General features: G+C 55.4%; 2 protein-coding genes across 4 annotated transcripts in view; one reads left to right on the forward strand and one right to left on the reverse strand.

Annotated features, from left to right (window-relative positions):
* The window catches only part of SCN8A (sodium voltage-gated channel alpha subunit 8), a 65,911-nt gene extending 57,974 nt beyond the window's left edge, over window positions 1-7,937 (forward strand). For all 3 annotated transcript variants that reach the window (XM_086768770.1, XM_086768768.1, XM_086768769.1), the window contains 2 exons: window positions 9-279; window positions 1,221-7,937. In XM_086768770.1, the coding sequence (XP_086624896.1) occupies window positions 9-279; window positions 1,221-2,368 (1,419 nt within the window). In that variant the 3' untranslated portion in view covers window positions 2,369-7,937. The remainder of the gene's footprint in view (window positions 1-8; window positions 280-1,220) is intronic.
* Window positions 7,938-9,803: 1,866 nt separating this feature from the next.
* On the reverse strand, window positions 9,804-10,481 carry TMDD1 (transmembrane and death domain 1). Its single transcript, XM_086768655.1, has one exon. It carries the CDS (start codon window positions 10,479-10,481, stop codon window positions 9,804-9,806), a length of 678 nt encoding a protein of 225 aa, XP_086624781.1.
* Between the last annotated feature and the right edge of the window lie 3,985 nt (window positions 10,482-14,466).

Below are 14,466 nucleotides of genomic sequence, written 5' to 3' on the forward strand. Positions count from 1 at the left end.
TTGGACAGAACCGCATTCAAGGAGCCGTCTTCGACTTTGTTACTCAGCAAGCGTTCGATATAGTCATCATGATGCTCATTTGCCTCAACATGGTGACCATGATGGTGGAGACAGACACGCAAAGCAAGCAGATGGAGGACATCCTTTACTGGATCAACCTGGTGTTTGTCATCTTCTTCACCTGTGAGTGTGTGCTGAAGATGTTCGCTTTGCGGCACTATTATTTCACCATCGGGTGGAACATTTTTGACTTCGTGGTTGTGATCCTGTCCATCGTGGGTAAGTGCAACGCCACTTTGATAGAGGTCTGGGAGCGCTAGGCTGTCTTGGTGTTTGCAGAGTAGAGCACGCTCTTGTCTTTGAAGGGGATGTAGAGGTACCAGAACTTCTGGGTTTACTTTTTAGCCTGTGAAGAGACCGTGGCAGAATTTGGCAGCTTGAAGTCATGACTAATGCACCCTCCTGCCTCTGTTCTGGCATTCATTTCCAGTTGTATGGGGTAAAACACTTGACAATTACGCTCCCTCTCTTTAAAAACAGACATTTTACTCACCTAATCAGAATGTTGTAATGCTTACTAACCACTGAAAATAGCATCGCAGTGCTTCCTACAGCAGCATGTGATTTGCAGTCTTGTTTTCAGTTTGGTCGAATGTTGAATCAACCGGTTTCCTCCAACAGGTTTTTGAGCGGCTAATCTGTAAAATACGCATAACCTCACAAATACAACTCAAAAAGTTTGTCTGGATGCAGCTCTGCCCAGGCATTCTGGCAAAACACCAGCAGAGACTGAGGCTGTCCTGCAGTGTAGAACTCAGAGCCAGGTTTGTCTGCTGCTAGAAATAAGATGTCTCTGACATATTTTTAGCACCTTCAAAATACAGGCCATAGCCTGACTCCCATGGCAGAGTGAGAGGCAGCAAGATAGACACCTCCAAGAAACAACTCATCCGTCCTTGTCCAGGTGGACCGAATCGCTCTGCAGCTGGTACTCTCCCTCTCCGTTTGGAGAACTGTCTAGGGAGCCGGAGCAGCTAGCTAAGACTTTGCTGCCTGGAGGTGAGGCCTCTTAATCACAGACCCCCTCTGAAAATCTGGCCGAGGTGTTCTGTGTGCTCAGTCCCGTGACGAGCAGAATTTTTGTATTTGGGACAATTGTCAGAAACAGCAGCAGACTGCGCGTCTCCATTGTCACACTTGTCCCTTCTCTTCTTCTTCAGGAATGTTCCTGGCTGAAATCATTGAGAAGTATTTTGTGTCGCCCACTCTCTTCCGAGTCATCCGACTGGCTCGCATTGGCCGTATCCTGCGTCTGATCAAAGGAGCCAAAGGGATCCGCACCTTGCTTTTTGCCTTAATGATGTCCTTGCCTGCCTTGTTCAACATCGGCCTTTTGCTGTTCTTGGTCATGTTCATCTTCTCCATCTTTGGCATGTCAAACTTTGCCTACGTCAAGCATGAGGCTGGCATAGACGATATGTTCAACTTTGAGACCTTTGGCAACAGCATGATCTGCTTGTTCCAGATCACCACATCAGCTGGCTGGGATGGCCTGCTGCTGCCAATCCTAAACCGGCCTCCGGACTGCGACCTAGACAAGGAGCACCCTGGGAGTGGTTTTAAGGGGGATTGTGGGAACCCTTCGGTGGGGATATTTTTCTTTGTGAGCTATATCATCATCTCCTTCCTGATCGTGGTCAACATGTACATTGCCATCATCCTGGAGAACTTCAGCGTGGCGACAGAGGAGAGTGCAGATCCACTAAGTGAGGATGACTTTGAGACCTTCTACGAGATCTGGGAGAAATTCGACCCTGACGCCACACAGTTCATAGAGTACAGCAAGCTCGCAGACTTTGCTGATGCTTTGGAACATCCTCTCCGCGTCCCAAAACCCAACACCATTGAACTCATTGCCATGGACCTGCCTATGGTAAGTGGAGACAGGATCCACTGTTTAGACATCCTGTTTGCCTTCACCAAACGTGTCCTGGGGGACAGCGGAGAGCTGGATATACTGAGACAACAGATGGAGGAAAGATTTGTGGCATCCAACCCTTCCAAAGTGTCTTATGAGCCTATCACAACGACGCTCCGGCGTAAACAGGAAGAAGTTTCAGCAGTGGTTATTCAGAGGGCTTACAGGGCTCGTTTAGCAAGACGGGGCTTTATTAGCCGAAGGCCTGTCTCCACAAAACTGGAAAATGGAGGAACAAACAGGGAGAAAAAAGAAGGCACCCCATCTACGGCGTCTCTCCCGTCATACGACAGTGTTACCAAACCCGAGAAGGAGAAACATCAACGGGCAGAGGAAGGAAGACGAGAAAGAGCGAAAAGACAAAAAGATGTCAGGGAATCCAAGTGTTGAGACAAAATACTAGAGTTGTACAGATTAAAATATTTGCAAGTGAAAAGATTGTTTACAAACTTCCTGAAATATATCAATACAGAACAGCTGTGGAGACACTTACCTGAAGATCTTATACCAAACATAGTCTGCTTACTGTGTGACAGCGTTGCATCTAAAGCAGTGACCTACCACCTGTTAAAGGACCCTTGTAAACAAACATTTAAACACAAAAAAAAGGAAAAAAAAAAAAAAAAAAAAAGGATTTTCTATTGTTCGGGCAGGTGGATACTGCATGTTCCACATCAGTCAATGCAACTTAGGACAAACAAGCAAAATAAAACACACACACACAGAAACAAAACCCGCTGCTGGGATTCATGTATTTTCCAAAGCAGCCAAAAATGGATTTTATTTTCCCATTTTGTTGATTATTATTGAGAGAAAACCCAGAAGTCACACTGTAAAAGGGTTTGTTCATGCAAAACTAGATTTGCATTTAGTTAAGCAGGAAAAAAAAAAAAAAAGACGAAAAAAAGAGCAAAAGAAAAAAGTTAAAACAAGTAAAACAAAAAAAAAGGAAAAAAGAAACAAACCACCCATTTAGCCCATGCCATCTAATTGTCATAGTTTATTTGATATTTATTATCTGCATTCTACTTTCTACATGGGCTTTACTCGGTTTGGGAGATGGGGTGATCGGGTACCTTCAGCCCGGAGCCAGCTCAGGCTGATTCCCCCCCAAAAAAAAAAAGTGCTCGTTCAACGCATAGAAACGATTTGCATGATGGCATGCCGTGACCAGGAACCATGCATGAGGAACCATTCCACACGAGACACGCACTAACCTGTCCACAGCAGTGTGTTAAGCCATAAATTCGAGGCACTCCACCGACGACTGTACACTGTATTTGGAGATAAACTTGAACAATAATCACGCCCTTCACCGGTACTTCCCAGTTCTTAGCGATCTTTCGTAGACCTGCCAGTAGGACAAAAAAAAAAACAAAACAAACCAAACAAAAACCAACACAACAAAAAAAAAAGAAACAAGCAGATGAAACACTTGTGTGTGTATGTTTAACAATTTGTCTTTTTTTTTTTTTTTTCCATGCAGCCATCTTTTTTTTTTTTTTGCACACTGAAATGTAACCAAACCAAACGCTGCTCTGGCCCCCGTCCAAAGGGAGATGGTAAAACTGAGAATGGCTTGTTATACCGTGCCACTGCAAAACCAAAACCTAGGGCTTGACACCGGGCCGTAAGTTCATTTGTATCCTGCAGTATTTATCATTAATATTAATTACTGTTCAGCCTCCATCCTGCAGTGCAGACACTTCTCTTCTTTCGGTGGAGATAAATGTTAAAAACAGTAGCGCGTTACCTCTACGGGCAGAAGTTTGGGAGCTTACCTGAAGCAATCTCGCCGTCGGGGCTGGGGGCCGGGACTCACGGCGTTCCCTTGTCCCGTGGCCGTCGGGATCCCTGCTCCGGGTGGGATGTGGAGCTGTGGGCGGTCGTTCTGAAACCCGGAGCCGTTCCTCCCTTGGCAGCAGTTTTTGCAGCTCTGCACTTCGCTGCTGCCTGGGTTTTCTCGCTTCTGCAGCCACGAGGGTTTTTAACGAGGTGCAGCACAGGGTCAGCTGCGTCCTGGGGCGCGGGGCGGAGAGCTCGCTCTCGGGTGCCTTCACACGCTTCCCATTTCTTACACGTTCATAGAGCGGCAACTGAAACGGCCCCGCAGGTTGGGTAGGAATCAGAGCTACCTCTTGCCTAGTCTTCTCGCTGCAGCAGCAATCAACGCCACTGAAACATGACGAGCCAAGTCCAAACATTTCGTTCTTCTCAATGCCCAGAGCCTCTCAGACGTCCCCAGGCCGGTTTCGTGGTGTCCTCACGAATAAGCCAGCGCTCAGCCGCTGCTCTGGGTGAGCTGGTTTTCTTCAGGGCCAGCGTGGGTCTTCTTACAGGGTAGGTCAGCAGCGCCGCAGCGCGGGTGCTTTTCCGCCGGCAGCGGGAAGGAGGAGCGAGGGGTCGGTGCCGCTGCTCACCTCGACCGGGAGGTGCTGAGATGAAGGGTGGGCGTTTGAATGTGGACCAAATTCAGGGTACCTAGAGTAGTGGGGGGGGGAAAAAAAGACCAACCACAAACCAAGACAACAGAACTTGATGGCAGGATGAATCACCGTTTGCATAATCTCACAACCCAGAAAAATTAAAGGAGTCACTTAAAAAAAAAAAAGAAAACAAAAACCAAACCACACAAGCAAGCAGGAAGCCATCCAGCAGCCATCCGTGCCACGTCGGCGTCCTCAGCGCGCAGCCTAGCCATCGCCGTGTCAGTGGAGCAGCTCTGCTGCACCCAGGAACGCAGCAAGGAACCTTTTCTATCCTGTCAGCTCTCGCCCCAGTTGCTCCTAGGATACGATGTATAATAACAGAGAAAACTACATACATATGTACAGGCTACATTGTAAACAGCACAAAAAAAACAAAAGAAAAAATAGCTGAAAAGTGTGGTTGAACTTTTTAAGAAGATATTATAAATACTGTAATATATCATTTTATTTTATTGGCATGCCTTTTTGTAAATACAAAGAACTACAAAAATAATAGAATGGCTTCTGGCTTACGCCATTGTCCATGTTTATTTTTATTTTTTTAATATATTTGTTTTCCTTAGACTTTAGAGAGCCAGTAAACATCCCCTCAAGAAAAAAAAAAAAAAAAAAAAAAAGACAAACAAAACCCTACCCTCCTCCCCCAAAAAAACTAAATTTAAAAAAAAAAGCTTTATTGCAAATGATCTTTGCAACAGCAAAAGTATATATTTTTGGGTTCCAATGTGCAATAAGTTGACCACTTCTATGCAAGATTTGGCTAAACTTCATCACTGTTCTTCAGCTGGGCTACTGACTCACAGGTGAAGCTTGGTACGTTTGGCGTTCGTGCTGGCCATTTCATTAAGCTACTCCGTTACGTTCAAATAAAAAAAAAAATCCCTTCAAACGATGTATATATCGTTATTTTTTTAACATTAGAACTGTATGAAATGCAGGGGGCCACTGGTATTGTCAGGCAGCATTCCTGAGAAAACCAGGAACGGAGGGTTTCCTCACCTGCGCGGTGCTCCTTCTGCTCGAAGCAAAGTTTCACGGGGGGGTTGGTTTGGTTTTCTTTCTCTCAGTTTCCTCGCGAGCGCAGTTATTTCCATCGGCCGCAGGTCACGGGCGCAGAAAGCGCTGGGTCTGCGTTTCTGTACACCTTCACTGGGTGAAGCCAAGGACGGAGAGGAAACTTTGGTCAAAGAGCAGCAGGGACAGCCACGTCATCCGCAAATCTCCAAGGCCAAACGCATACACGGAATTTATATTCCGGATTCAGGGTTGTGGGAATACAGCAAGGGTGGTTGCGGTAATTAAAAAGGCATAGCCAAAAATCAAGACTACAATAAGTAGCTCTCGTCCCTCTCCCACTTCCAAAATCCTCTCTTCTGGGTTAATTTGTGGCTGTGTTCGTTAAAGAGCAGAGGGGAAGGGCGATAAATACCAATTCAAGCTGCTTCATTCACTTTTCCTGTTCACCTTTTTTTAAACTATAGAAGCCAATGTTGAACAAAACAAATTAAAATAAAACCATGATGTTATCTAGAGGCCACACCCGAGTTTGAATTATTTAATTTTCCGCCGCAAAAAAAAAAAAAGTTAAAGCTGTAAAAGCGCCATAGTGAAGATTAGTGTATTAGAAACTGCATGGTGGCTCATACTGATCTTACCCAACATGATTAACAAGCAACGTTAACTATCAGCCAAAACAAAATAAAATAAACGTTACCCTTTTCACCGTACAAGGTAAGGTTGTCTTGGTGTCCCAGTTATTTGCCCGGTTGCATTCTCCTTCCCCGCCACCTCCACGCTCCCGCCAAGGGCCTCTGTAGCGGTTTTTACCTCAAGCACACAGGAGAGAGCAGAGTAAGTCGCAGTAGAAGCTGTTGGAAGGGAGGTTGCTGCGTTCCTCGGCATCGCCTCGCCCGGCGGACGCCGCTCAGCCTCGCTCTCCATCCCGAGCCGCCCGCGCTGGGTCCGTGGGCGCTGATGGGGGTCAGGGTCTGCGCGGGGCTGCTGTCGCCGGGGCAGGGAGCTGCCCTTCGGCCGCTGGAGCTGCAGTGTGGCACGGACGCGGCCCGTGCGCCACGCACGGGGATGGCTGTGCTGCTGCTGCCACCCGCGTTGGACCTGCTCTGGCAAGGGAGGGCTTCGCTCTGCAGCACTTAACCCTGCAGCCTTAGCACTTGCACTGAAAGTCACTTTAAAAAAAAAAAAAAAAAAAAGAGCCAAAGCAGATGCAGAGTGGGCAGAGTGGGCAGCGAGCCCTTCCCCAGCAGCCAGCTGCCCTTGGCCGTGCAGCATCAGGAGCCAGCAGCTCCCCTGCACGGACAGTGTTGGGGACATCCCGCTGCACCCCTCGCTGGGCACCGCGCTGCAGGACCACAGCGTCACCTCCCCGCCCTCGGCTCGCTCTGTCCAGAATCGAACCCTTTCAGCGGGGTCCCCAGCGCAGTGACGAGGGCCCTACCCCACGCCTGGGGCACCAGCACGAGGTCCTGCTGCTCCACGGTGCTGGGGGGGCCCTAAACTGGGGCTGCCGGTGGCCCACGTCATCGTCCCATTGTCACGTCCAGCGTCTCCCCCTTTTGACCCAAGGGCTGAGCAGGGCACCGGTGCTGCCTCACTGCAGGGCAGGATCTAACCTGACGTTGTTGCAAGTCAAACGGCTGAGGACAGCACCTCGACGTTCTTTTTCCTCTTGGAGTTTTGGTCCAATTTGTTCACCAGCTGTGACTCTTGCTGCTCGGTGAAGGCCAGCTAGCTTCGCAGGCCGCTGGCCCTGCAAGACAGAGCGTGGCTGTGCCGTCCTGGCCTCCCAGGACAGAGACAACAATGCTGGGTTGGTTTTTAAAAAAAAAAAAAAAAAAAAATTAGTAAACTTAAACAAAAAAATCATTTCTCCTTTGCCAGTTTGCTGCATGTTGCAATGTTACGGGGCGGGGGTGTGCATGAAGGGGTCTCCTACAGTAAACGCGCAGCCTCGTGCTTGGTGCAGGGAAGGGGGGCTGCCTCCGGCCTCCTGTCCCAGTTCTACCCAGCTGTAAATGGGGTGTCCCGTTCCCTACCTCACAGGGGTGTTGTGAGGCTTAATTAGCTGCTGAGCGTAACGTTTTGAGAACCCCAGGCACCGGGACGAGCACAGGTGGAGTTGGGGACTGGGGGGGTGACAAAAATGCTGCTGCAAATGTCCTGAAGCGGTGCGGCTCCAGCGGCCCGCCCACGCATCGGGGCCTCTGCGTACCCGGTCGTGGCACTGGTTTTGCCCCACGCTGTACGTGCTCCCCGTTTTTGCTCCTAGGTTTTATTCTCTGTTCTGTCTCACACGAAGAGAGGAGGAGGACAGAGCTGGCCGGGGAGGGAGGGAGGAGGAACACGCTCAAACAGCGGGCTAGGCGTTCGATGTCTGAGTTCCTTTGTACTGGACATCTTTTTACTTTGGAATTTGCAATAAAGAGGTACGTCCATCTTGTTTTAACAACTTCTCCTGGCTGCCCTGTCGTTCTGTTACCTTTGCTCAGCAGCACCCTCCCTCCCTCACCCCCGAGCGCCCACCAGCCCCGCTCCATCGCTTCTGGAGCGGAAGCCAACAGCGGAGGCAGGGCTCCCGCGGTGGCTTTACCAGGTTAGGCTGAGCTGACGCGCGGACGTCCGGATCCTGCTCCTGCCCTGACGGCTCCTCGCCTTCGGGGAAGAGTCTCAGCTCGAAAAGCCACGCGGTCTCAGCGCGAAGCTGACACCAGCCCGAGCAGGGCGCGTTCAGGCGTTTCGTGCTGCAGGGAGGCCGAGCGCCGAATTGCATCAGGGGACGTATCCTGCCCCAACCACTGCGCTGTGGCCTTGCGTTATCCCACCCCTGCAAACGCCTGCCATTCCCGGGAGCTCGGCAACCTTTGGCTCACAGGGCACCACCCCTCCTTCCGCTCCGGAGCAAACGCCCTTGTCTCTTCCAGCTCTACCGCCACCAGACACAGCATCCTCCGAGCTCCCATCCCCACCAGCGCCGGGCCGCGAGCCACTCGTCAGGCTCCCCGTGGCCGAGGCAGGCAGGCCGCGGCGCGGGAGGATGGCGCGGCATATGGCAAAACAGCCTTTCACCCCCGCAGCTGCGATTCTCACGGCGGGGCCGGCAGCAGCGCCAGTTGGGCGGCCGCTGAGCCCTGACCTTCACTTACGGTCGGGAGCCACCCCGAGAGGAACAGCTCCGTGCCAGGAACCGGCTGCGCTAGTGCTTCAGGAAAAAGCACGCTCCGAGGGCAGTGGGTATGACTTCAGTTAGGGGGAGAAAAAAAAATAAATTACATAAATAATTAATGTTTCACTCATCTTTTAAAGCTGCACTCAGGGTTATCTGTCCTGCCCTTTCTTCTCCAATACTTGCACGCCACTGGTAGCCGGTTGGATTAGCGCAAGCCGTTCCCTGACACAAAATACAGGTTTAACTCTGATTGCAGCAACGCAGACGGCTGCGATCAGATCCAAAGCACCTCGGGTCCCCACGCCCCCAGGCTGCTCACTGCGCTGGTTTGATGGGGACAGGCCGCAGGCACCCCAGGACACGGAGACGCTGCAGCCCGGGGATCCCCGCCGGGCACAGCTGGGCCTGGCAGCGTCACCTGGGGACCCCCCGCTTTTGTGGGCGTCGCGCGCACAAAAAGCCAGCGAGGCATCTCAGCGCCACACGCGAGCGCTCAGGTATTTTTCCCCATGCGGCCGCTTTCTCCCGCGGGTCACATCCTTCCCTCCCCAGCCCCACAAACGCCCGTCGAGCCTCGCCGTAACACACAGCCTGTGGGTTTTAGTTACCGCATGAGAGTAAAGAAAGGAGAGGAGGAAACCTGAACGCGCAGTAAGAGACAGGCCAGGAAGGGAGCGAAGCCCCCGGAGCGTCAGCAGCTCGGACGGCTCCCCAGCACACCCAGGAAAACCAAGGCTGTCGTCCAGGACGACCCTGAGCAGCACAACACACCTGTACCACAGCACCGAACCAGGTGACTGGCGTTATAATTAACCTCTCTCCTGGGAATAATTAACCCCAGGTGCTGGCTTCGCTTAATAACCCTGCAGTGAGTTGTTTGTCCCATCCCTGGGCAGGGGGGGAACACTGGGAGGTGGGGAGGCCCCATGCTGGGGGGCTCCGTCCCTGGCACGCTGGCAACCAGGGACATGCCCAGCACAGCTGGGGAGGATGACGATGGCTGGAGGACTCGAGCCAAGGACGGGACCCTCCCCGCCCAGGAGAACACACGGGGTCCGTGTTGGGGTCTCAGCCCCTCCACGAGGCTTTACTGGGTCTCGTCTTCCCTCCAGCAGCTTCTGGGAGATGCTCCAGTTTGGGTGACGTCCCAATTTCAGATGACGTCTGAGCCCAGCATCCAGCGGCAGGAGTACACGGCGGTTACGGCGAAGAGGACGGAGGCGAGGAAGCCCCCCAGGATGCCCGAGACCACGGGGCCGACCCAGCCCAGGAGGCTGCGGGCGTACGGCGGGGGCAGCCGCCTTTCAAAGCACAGGTCCCCCAGGTCCCCGGTCAGCGCCCTCTTGCCCCGCGTCCCGCCGTGCTGGTCGCCCTGCAGCAGCAGGGAGGAGGTGAGGTGCTGGACGGTGCGGCTGTACTCCTCCACGTTCCTCCGCAGCTCCAGGCTCCTGTCCTGGTTCAGGTTTTTCCCCAGCTCCCGGGCGATGTCGGAACGACCGATTTGGCGGAGGCCACGGGCCAGCCGGTCCCAGGTCGTCACCTCTCCCGCCGTCCTCAGCCAGTCCCGTAGAGCGTTTGAGCACCCCATGGGCCCACGGAGGTCCCGGCGGGGGCGGATGGGGTTGTTCTTCTCCGAGAGCTGCTCCAGTTCCCACTCCCCCAGGCTGTCGTCGGGCCCTGCCAGCTGCGCCCGGAGCTGCCGGCACTCGGAGGGGGACAGCAGCTCGGCGATGCGGCCCATGGTGTGACGGCCCACGTTGGCAGCCACTGTGTCCTCGCCCCGGCCACCCAACGCCAGCAAGAGCAGGACGAGTCCCACGGGTGCCAACATCACTCGAGTGCCGCTGGCAGCGGGGCGGCCCAGAGCAGACGCTCTCCTCTCCCTGCCCCCATCTGACCTCACAAGCCGGTGCATTCCGGGGCCTTGACCCCCAGCGCGTCGTCCAACGTCACCCCCCAGGCCTGAGCACCGCCTGTCCGCAGCGCTGCGCCCCAGCTCAGCCCCTCGCCTCCAGCCCAGCATCCCTCCCCTTCCCAGTTCAGCCCATCCCAGCAGTTTGTTCGGGCACCGAACGCTCGCAGCACAGGCACAGACCAAACGGGTCCTCGATTCCCAGCAGAGCCAAAGCTGGAAATTCAGCGCTGTCTGTGAGGGGCTCCAGGGCACCGTTACCACAGGCAGCAGTGTCCGTCCATCCATCCGTCCGTCCGTCCATGCAGGCACAACAGCTTTTGCTCCCCACGCCCGTGGGACTCAGCTCGGCTGGGCCTGTTGGGGCGTGGGAGCGCCAGCCCCATGTCCCCGCTGGCACGTTTGCAGGAGCAGGGACAGGCGATGGCCGCTGCTCCCCCGGGACGTCTCCACGGCCCAAGGGCCCCGAGGCAGAGGCAGCCGCTCCCCTTCCCCTCCCAAGGGGTGGGTACGGAGCCCCCGCGGCCCCCTGGGAACCGGCGCTTCCCTCTCCCACTCCAAATCAATGGAGCGGAGCAGAGTTTAACCCAAGTGATTTTTGCTTGGGGAGCAGGCAAGGACCCCCCAACCACGAGGTGGCAATGCAGTCACGGCCACGCGTCACCGTGCACCCTGCTTTCTAATCAGGGTGCCGACCAAGCTGCCATCTCCCCAGATCTCCCCAAAAAGCCCCAGCACGGAGGCCTGGGCTGCGGGCCGGGGTCGGCGCCCGGGGCCGGAGGAAGCAGCCGGGACCAAAGAGCAGAAGGAGCAATTCCCCAGCTGGGGGAGGTTTGCACAGACAGATTGCGGAGCTCCATCCTCCGTCGCTGCCTCCTGCCTGTCCCAGCTCCCACGCTTCCTCCAGCCTCTGAGCAGCTGCGCCGGTGCCCGAGGGCCTCGTCCTGCCACCAGGATTTATAGGGTCCTGAATCAAGACGCCTGCAACGGGCAGCTCCGTGCCAAGGGCGGGAGGCCAGGGCACCGCACCTCCAAAACGCGTCCCACGCCCCCGGGGCAGCTCACAGGGATGGTGGGAAGGGGCCTGCGCAGCTCCTTCGGGAAATGGCGGCCGCAGAGCCCCAAACCCACCGGGCAAACACCTCCCCCCTCAGCCACCTCGCTGGGGTGGGGTTTGGGGTGAGGACGGGTCCTTGTTGTCCCTCACGTCAGGGTCTCAGCCCCTCACCCTGGCCCTGCTCCACGGGGACTCGCAGGAGGGTTTTCCGGGACTTTTTGCCTTGTTGAGAGCTGAGCTGTGGCACTGCGGGCCGAGATGAACCCCAAACCTCAGCCCGGCACCGTGGGGCTGGACAAAGCAAAGGCGCAAAGCGCCCCAGAGAGGTTCGGGAGCAGGGATGGGCACAGCAGCCCTGGCAGCAGGCGGAGAGGAGCTGAGCCATCCTTTGTAGGAGGAGGCAGGAGCCTTCCTCCCATTTTCCCAGCTCATGACTCCGCAGCCATCCACCAAGTAATTTATTCATAGCACAGTAACCTCAGGGGTCCCGATAAAAGGCCGGAGCTGCCGCATTGTTCCGGATGCGCCAGCACAAAGGCTCCGGCCACCTCCCGACCACCGGCCAGGGATGCCACCGCATCCCCTCCCATACGAGGGGGTACAGCACCCAACCCCTCACCCTCCCACCCACTGAGACACCCTGAAGCTGCCGCGCTGGTGATTTCTGCTCGGGGACGCAGGGCCCCTCTCCAGCTAACGAGCCCAACTCCAGCGCTGGCTGTGGAGACAGGACCAGGGGCAGATCAGGGAACGGTTATTGCCCCGGCTGAGGAGCTTGAGAGAACAAATAAACAAGCAGCCATGGGCAGGGAGCCGCTTTTCCCCTGACTTCCATTAATAACAGCAGCAAAGGGCAAAAAATCCCCGTGTAACGGCCAGGATCCTGCAGGGATGAGTGTCCCCTGCTTTGGGGTCACTGTGATGCTGGGGGACGGGGACAGCGCGTGGGGCTCGGGTCAGGGCAGCTGGCCTTCCACGGCTGGAATTCACGGAGCCGCGTCGCCAGCCCGAGCTCACAGCCGAGCGTCCCCGGCCATCGACGCGTGGAGCCTGGCCATCGACGGGGCGCTCGATTTGACAGCTGCATCGGAGCTAGAGGGGACACGAGCCCGCGTGGGTCGCTGGGAACATCAACGGGGAGACGCTCTCCGCGGCGGCCGTGGAGATCGGCACGGCACTGCTGGCATCTGCACCGGGGGGACGGCATCCGCAGGGACCCCCGCGGCTGCTCACGGCGAGGCGAAATCGCAGCCTTCGTGGCAGTTCCCAACCGGAGCAAAGCGTCTCCCCGCTCGCTTGACGTCGCTCCCACAGCTCAGAAGCTGCCCCAGAGGCAGGGGAACCGATTAACCGAATTAACCAAATTAACCGATTAACCGAATTAACCGATTTGGGGGCGCAACACCGCCCAGGCACGTAACAACGCGCAGAAGAAGAAACCGGGATGAGGATGCCACCAGCCTCCAGATAAATGAATACAGTTCAGCAGTTATATGAAATGCTGAGAAATAAACGGTGGGGGAGCAGCTCAATGCAAGTAATTCAGCTTGAAAAAAGCTAAAAATTCCCCGCAACTGACAAAGCTAACCCAGGCCCAGGGCCGCGCCGGGCCCAGGCCCGGCTCACAGGCAAGCCCTTCCCCAGCCCCCCGTCCCCCCAGCCCCCCGTCCCCCCGGTACCTGCAGGCACTGGGCCCTCGCCGGCAGCAGCCAAACGCCCCCGGGAGCCCCACAGGAGCCGGGGGGCCTCGCAGCAGGGCCCCCCCACGCGAGACCTGAGCCCCACCCGGCGCCTCTGCCCTGAGGGGAGGGGCGCGCCCACCGCCCACCCCAACGGGGGGGTGCAAACCTGGACCGCATCACCCCTGATGAAGGAAGGGCCTCACCCAGACCCCTCATCACCTCTAATGGGGGGGGCACACCCAAACCCCCCCCACCCCAACAAGAGGAGGGGCACACCCAGCACCCGCCCCCCCAGTGAGAGTGGGCATAGCCAGCCAGCCCCCCCCCCCCCCCCCCCAACGAGGTGGGCACACCCAGCCCCCATCGCCCTTAAGGGCGGGAACACCTGGATCCCATCACCCCTAACGAAGGGGGGAGGCGGGGGGACGGCCCTTGGCTGCAACACTCCCAACCGTCTGCGATGCCCCCTCCCCACACCCCCCTCACCCCTGCAATCCCCCCATGTCCCTCTTGGCCCCTGCAACGCGCCCCCCCACCCCGAGTCACCCCCCAAACCCACCGCCGTCTCCCCCGCTCCCCCCCGCCGCACCCCCGCGGGTGGGCTGGGCCAAGGCAGCGCGGGCTCCCAGCCGGGGTCAGGAAATCTCTTTAATACTGCGAAATACTTTTCTTTTTTAAAATACAGCATTTCTTGAGGTAGACCATTACAGTTCAAAAGCATTTCTTTTTTTTTTTTTTCAGACATTAATAAGACATGAATTAAATACTTTCATGTACAATATGTTGCAAAATGAGGTAGAAATGGTTACAGAGAGTGTACAAAGTCAAATATGATAATAATATAATAAAAAGTCTTCAGGAACCCAGTACCACTTTTTGGAGGTAAGGAGGGGGGGACATCCGCCCCGGTAATGCCCTTTGCACGCAGGCGGCTGCCTGCACGCTCCCGTGCACGCTTAGGTGTGAAACGGCCCCAAAAATCGGGAAAACGCCCCCAAAATTGGGAAAACAGCCCAAAGATGGGGGGGAGCCCCCCACGAAGGGTGCATCCTCTCTGCGTGCGCAGACCCTGAGGTTACGGGGGGGCTGCTCCGAGCCCCAGTACAATATAGAACTCTTAAAAAAAAAAAAAAAAAATTAATTAGGAAAACAAAAACCGAACCCC

The sequence above is a fragment of the Chlamydotis macqueenii genome, chromosome 29, assembly GCF_036417535.1.
Source record: "Chlamydotis macqueenii isolate bChlMac1 chromosome 29, bChlMac1.mat, whole genome shotgun sequence".
NCBI classification, from domain to species: Eukaryota; Metazoa; Chordata; class Aves; order Otidiformes; family Otididae; genus Chlamydotis; species Chlamydotis macqueenii.